This window comes from Natator depressus, chromosome 24 (assembly GCF_965152275.1).
Source record: "Natator depressus isolate rNatDep1 chromosome 24, rNatDep2.hap1, whole genome shotgun sequence".
Lineage (NCBI taxonomy): Eukaryota > Metazoa > Chordata > Testudines > Cheloniidae > Natator > Natator depressus.
In genome coordinates, this window is record NC_134257.1 from 19696291 (window position 1) to 19702526 (window position 6236).

The 6236-nt window shown below is 66.1% G+C and overlaps 1 protein-coding gene across 1 annotated transcript; it reads left to right on the forward strand.

Annotated features, from left to right (window-relative positions):
- Positions 1–1420: 1420 nt before the first annotated feature.
- Positions 1421–5964, forward strand: LOC141976988 (phospholipase A2 inhibitor and Ly6/PLAUR domain-containing protein-like). The gene is made up of 5 exons (XM_074938173.1): positions 1421–1469; positions 1742–1858; positions 2934–3086; positions 3639–3779; positions 5442–5964. Exons 1-5 carry the CDS (start codon positions 1421–1423, stop codon positions 5597–5599), a joined length of 618 nt encoding a protein of 205 aa, XP_074794274.1. The 3' UTR covers positions 5600–5964.
- Positions 5965–6236: the final 272 nt, after the last annotated feature.

Genomic DNA, 6236 nt, shown 5'->3' on the forward strand with positions numbered 1-6236 from the left:
CCCCCTCCGGATTGCCCTCCTCCCCCCCACTGGGGTCTCACTGCGGCTGGATCTGTGCTCCAGCTCCTCTTCCCCCAAGGGTCTCCCCCGAGCGAGGGTCCTGGACCCCCCAACATCTTGCCACTTTTGGGGGTGGGGGCAATTCTCATTGCTTTCCTGCAGCCTGTCCCTGAATAAACCAGCACTGGGAAACAAAAGGCTATTGTTTGATGTCTGTCCGTTTCCAGCCTGCTCTGACCCACCAGCCCCTGGTCCCCTGCCAGGGCTGGGAAGGGAACCCAGAAGTCCTGGCTCCCAGCCCCCCTGCTATAACTCACTAGATCCCACTCCCCTCCCAGAGCCAGAGATGGAACCCAGGAGCCCTGGCTCCCAGCCCCCCTGCTCTAACTCATTAGACCCCACTCTCCTCCCACAGCTGGGGAGAGAAAATCCCTGGTGGGACTTTCCATTCCCCCCTCGGCCAGACAAAGACACTCCCCCTGGGACCCCGCCTTTATACAGGGATAGCAACAAAGTAGGTAATATCCCCTGACGGGGCTAGTTACCACCCGTGTACCGGCTGGTTGACCCAGGCTCAAGCCATCTCTGTCCATGCCCCCGTCATTCCGAGTCTAGCCTTGGGAGGGGTCTGGGTGTCCCCGTATCGCCTTTGGGGAGTGTGTTTACCCCTAACTCGGTACCGGGGGGATCCTTCGGGAACGTCTTTGGGGAAGTGCCCAGCGCCCCGCCTAGCACATCTTAGGAGTGTCTGTGGGTTTGCAACCCCAACCGGGTTCTTGCCAAGTTCCCGTACTGGACGGAGAACCTGCAGGAGTCCTGGCCCCGGCCCAGCCAGCTCATCCTCCCCTCTGGACAATTTCGCCAGATGCTCAGAGGCCTGTCTCCTTGGCATCGGGGCTACCTCCACCCCTCGATCTCGGCCCCCTGCCACATGCTGAGGCACCGGTTGGCCTGTGTCCCTCCTGGGCTCCCTGGGCTGGGGACAGGGAGAGCCCTTGGCCGGATTACAGGCTGGGGCAATACGGGGGTCAGGCCGCCCCGGTCAGGTGACAGGCTTCCCTTAAGGGGATCCCCCATATTCCACCCCCGGGCTCCCCAAACTCTCACCCCAACCCTGGCCCCCCTCCACCCACCCACAGATACCCCATGGTGGGAGACCGGCAGCCCCAGACCTGTGGGTGCCACGTCCCCAGGCCGGGCGGGGTGCGTGGCAGGGATCGAAAGGGAGACGTGGCCGGCGGTGAGAGGTCCAGGCCAGGGTAATTGATGGCCCAGGAGCCGGATCCCTCCAGGAACTGGCTGTTCCCAGGCCCTGTTCCCTGCCCTGGCCCAGCCCCGGGGCTATAAATCCCCACTGGGCGCAGTGCTGGCTGCATCCGACGGCCAGCTGTGCTCGCTGCCCCGCACTCTGCCCTGCACCATGGCGGCCCGCTTGGCCCTCTGCCTGCTGTCTGCGCTGCTGGCCACGGGTGAGTGGTAATGTCTGTCTAGCACCAACCACCAGCTCCCACTCCCCTCCAGAGCTGGGGAGAGAATCCAGGAGTCCTGGCTCCCAGCCCCCTGCTCTAACCACTAGACCCCACTCCCCACTCAGAGAACCCAGGAGTCCTGGCTCCCAGAACGACAGCCCCAATCTAAGCTCCGCTAGTCAGCTGCTGCGCCCCCACTGGAACTATCCGTTAAGGGGGAGCTGATGGCCCTGCAGATTATCCCTCTCCCAAGTCCTCCCCTCTCTCCCCAGGTGGCTGCCTGAAGTGCGAACACTGCAGGAGCGCTGACAAGGTGTGCTCCGGAGAGCCGCAGGACTGCGCACCCTCCCAGACCGCCTGCCTCATCCTCACCTCGGAGACCAGAATCGGTGGGTGACGGCACCATGTCCGGGCATTGCCCCTGTCCCGATGGGGAGGGGCTGGCCAGCCAGCAGCACCCCCGTCGCACCAGGCACTGCCCAGACCTCAACTGAGATCGGGGCCCGTTGCACTGGGAGCTGTGGAGTCAATTTGTGGAACTCCTTGCTCGAGGACATTGTGAAGGCCAAGACAATAACAGGGTTCAAATAAGAACTAGATAAGTTCCTGGAGGACAGGTCCATCAATGGCTGTTAGCCAGGATGGGCAGGGATAGTGTCCCTGGCCTCTGTTTGCCAGCAGCTGGGAATGGGCCACAAGGGATGGGTCACTTGATGATTCCCTGTTCTGTTCATTCCCTCTGGGTAGGGTGGCCAACTTTCCAATTGCAGAAAACCAAACACCCCTGCCCCGCCCCCTTCCCGAGGCCCCACCCCTTCTCCAAGGCCACTCCATTCCCCCTCCCTCCGTCGCTCACTCTCCCCCTCTCTTGTTCAATTTAACTGGGCAGGAGGTTGGGGTGTGGGAGGGGGTGAGGATTCCAGGGTGGGACCAGAAATGAGGGGTTTGGGGGGGGTCCAAGCTGGGGCAGGGGGTCGGGCTGTGGAGGGGGGGTGCGGGCGCTGGTGTGGGACTGGGGCTGAAGGGTTCAGCGTGCCGGAGGGGGTGTCGGCTCTGGGAAGGAGTTTGGTTGTGGGAGGGGGTTCGAACCTGGGGCAGGGGACTGGGGTGTAGGAGGGGTTTGGGGTGTGGGGTCCGGGCGGCACTGACCTCAGGTGGCTCCCAGAAGTGGCCGGCATGTCCGGCTCCTAGGTGGAGGCGCGGCCAGGTGGCTCTGTGCGCTGCCCCCATCCACAGGTGTCGCCCCCGCAGCTCTCATTGGCCATGGTTCCCAGCCAATGGGAGCGGCGGAGCCAGCACTCGGGGTGGGGGCAGTGCATGGAGCCCCTGTTAGGAGCCAGAGGGGGGACAGGCTGGCTGCTGCCAGGAGCCGAACAGAGCCAGGGCAGGCAGGGAGCCTGCCTTAGCCCCGCTGTGCAGCAGCCCGTCCGGCCCGGTGACGCCTCCCCCGCGTCTCGCCCCCAGGGCAGGAGCAGAAGCTGGGCACCTACAAGGGCTGCACCGAGACCAAGTTCTGTCCCCCGCGATCCTCCAGCCTCAGCGCCGCCTTCGGCCTGCGCGTGCGGAGCGCCGCCAAGTGCTGCCAGCGAGACCTGTGCAACAAGGGAGCCGCGAGGTGTACGGGACCCGTCGCCCGCCCGGCCCCCCCTCGAGCCACGAGACGCCGCTCCCCTGCCTGAGCCGGGGAGAGAACCCAGGAGTCCTGGCTCTCCTAGTTCCCCCGCTCCGACTCACAAGACCCCGCTCCCCTGCCTGAGCCGGGGAGAGAACCCAGGAGTCCTGGCTCTCCTAGTTCCCCCGCTCCGACTCACAAGACCCCGCTCCCCTGCCTGAGCCGGGGAGAGAACCCAGGAGTCCTGGCTCTCCTATTCCCCCCGCTCTGACCCACGAGACCCCGCTCCCCTGCCTGAGCCGGGGAGAGAACCCAGGAGTCCTGGCTCTCCTATTCCCCCACTCTGACCCACGAGACCCCGCTCCCCTGCCTGAGCCGGGGAGAGAACCCAGGAGTCCTGGCTCCCAGCCCCCACCCACACTTCCCATTCCAACCCAGTACACCCCACTCCCATCTCAGATTCAGGAGTCTGCCGCTCTGACCATTAGGACACCCAGCCCCATCCCAACGCCCTGCCCTGCTCCGAGCACGAACACTGACTGTGTCTCTGTCCCTAGTGCCACGGGCCCAGCCCAAGCCCAGCGGGCTGCAGTGCCCGGGCTGCCTGTCAGAGGGCACCGAATGCCAGGCCAATGAGACCGTGAGCTGCCTGGGCCCCGAGAACCACTGCGTCTATTTTGCTGGATCCATCACAACCGGTAACCGCTTGGGGGAGACATTTGGGGCGGGGAAGGGCTCTTGCATCTAGCGGAGGACGGCAGGCAAGGAGCGAGCGCGGGCGTTAACGCCAGGCACAGTCCAGTCAGAGATAAGGCCCCGTTGTAACAAGCTCCTGCGGGCTGGGGTGGGTTTGCCCCGCAATGTGTCCTCTCTGGCACCTGCTTTAGTGGAACACAAGTCACTGACCTCCGTGCCGGGGGAGACTCACCGGGGCTCTGCGGGAGGGGAAACTAGCCAAGAACGTTGTGAAATTAAAATGCAGGTAAGATTCAGAAGAAGAAAAACCCCTAGGGAAATTCCCCACCCGCGGGAAAGCTCTGGAAAGCTGGCCAGGCGGAGGGTGAGGTCCCGGCTCGGGGCCAGCCAGGTGAAGGGATGGAGGGTGCGGTCCTGGCTCGGGGCCGGCCAGGTGAACGGACGGAGGGTGAGGTCCCGGCTCGAGGCCGGCCAGGTGAACGGACGGAGGGTGAGGTCCTGGCTCGGGGCCGGCCAGGTGAACCGACGGGGGGTGAGGTCCTGGCTCGGGGCCGGCCAGGTGAACGGACGGAGGGTGACGTCCCGGCTCGGGGCCGGCCAGGTGAACGGACGGAGGGTGAGGTCCTGGCTCGGGGCCGGCCAGGTGAACGGACGGAGGGTGAGATCCCGGCTCGGGGCCGGCCAGGCGGAGGGTGAGGTCCCGGCTCGGGGCCGGCCAGGTGAACCGACGGGGGGTGAGGTCCTGGCTCGGGGCCGGCCAGGTGAACGGACGGAGGGTGACGTCCCGGCTCGGGGCCGGCCAAGTGAACGGACGGAGGGTGAGGTCCCAGCTCGGGGCCGGTCAGGTGAACGGACGGAGGGTGAGGTCCCGGCTCGGGGCCGGTCAGGTGAACGGACAGAGGGTGAGGTCCCGGCTCGGGGCCGGCCAGGTGAACCGACAGGGGGTGACGTCCCGGCTCGGGGCCGGCCAGGTGAACGGACGGAGGGTGAGGTCCCGGCTCGGGTCCGGCCAGGCGGAGGGTGAGGTCCCGGCTCGGGGCCGGTCAGGTGAACGGACGGAGGGTGACGTCCCGGCTCGGGGCCGGCCAGGTGAACGGACGGAGGGTGAGGTCCCGGCTCGGGGCCGGTCAGGTGAACGGACGGAGGGTGAGGTCCCGGCTCGGGGCCGGTCAGGTGAACGGACGGAGGGTGAGGTCCTGGCTCAGGGTCGGCCAGGCGGAGGGTGAGGTCCCGGCTCGGGGCCGGCAGGTGAACCAACGGGGGGTGAGGTCCTGGCTCGGGGCCGGCCAGGTGAACGGACGGAGGGTGACGTCCCGGCTCAGGGTCGGCCAGGCAGAGGGTGAGGTCCTGGCTCGGGGCCTGCAGGTGAACCAACGGGGGGTGAGGTCCTGGCTCGGGGAAGGCTGGTCAGGCTCTGGTAGCCCTGGGACCTGCATCCAGGGTACCCTGTGGCTGGCAGCATGGTACCCCCCCGGCACCCACAGGGCCTCCCACCTGGAGTGCTGCGGGGGGTGGAGGGGCTGGGATCAGGGCGTCCCCCTCCCCTCAGCAGGCAGGTGCCTGGCAGAGTTTGGTCGCAATCGAAGCACCTCGGGGGGGCTGTTCCCAGGGGACTCTCTGGGGCGTGATCCCCTCGGTGACGCCCTTCTCCACTCTGCTTCCAGGCACCCGGAATTACACCTATGCCGTGCGGGGCTGCGCCACGGAAAGCACCTGCACGAGCAAGGAGGGGGTGTACAAGCTGCCGGGGGTCTTCACCGACATTGTGATAACATCCGAATGCAGCCCGGCCCCTACCCCTGGCCCCAAGCAGGGCACTTAGCCCCCCACAGCCTGGGGCACACGCAGCCCGGCTGGGTGGTCGCTCCTGTCGCCGTCGGCTCTCAGCATGATCCAGCATCGAGCTCCGGCGTCGGGCGTGTGCCGCAAACGGCCATGTTGGGGGCTGAGGGTGATTTCCTGGGAGAACATCCCTGAATAAAGCATCACCAGAGGGCGAGGGGGAAAAGACGTGTGATTTTTTAACACTGGCGCAAAACTGGCGCAACAGGGTGTCACGGCCTCCCAGGTCGTGCCCTCTCCTGGCCCTGTACGGTCCCTGGGGGGACCCCCCTTCGGTGTGACAGCCCCTCTCGGGGGGCCACTCTCGGGGGTTAAGCCCCTCCACCTCCTGGAGCCGCACCTCTCTGAGCCTTAGCACACCTGTCTCTCCACTCCCAGAGGGAATAATCCCCCCCCCCGGCATCTCTCCACTCCCAGAGGGAATAATGCCCCCCCCCAGCATCTCCCCACTCCCAGAGGGAATAATCCCCCCCATCTCTCCACTCCCAGAGGGAATAATGCCCCCCCCAGCATCTCCCCACTCCCAGAGGGAATAATGCCCCCCCACCCCGATCTCCCCACTCCCAGAGGGAATAATGCCCCCCCCAGCATCTCCCCACTCCCAGAGGGAATAATGC

Excerpts from the sequence above, each read along its gene's own strand:
- LOC141976988 (XM_074938173.1), top strand. The coding sequence starts at position 1,421 with ATGGCGGCCCGCTTGGCCCTCTGCCTGCTGTCTGCGCTGCTGGCCACG. Across the intron at positions 1,470-1,741 it reads GTCTGCGCTGCTGGCCACGG|GTGGCTGCCTGAAGTGCGAA; the intron begins GTGAGTGGTAAT and ends CTCTCTCCCCAG. Across the intron at positions 1,859-2,933 it reads CACCTCGGAGACCAGAATCG|GGCAGGAGCAGAAGCTGGGC; the intron begins GTGGGTGACGGC and ends TCTCGCCCCCAG.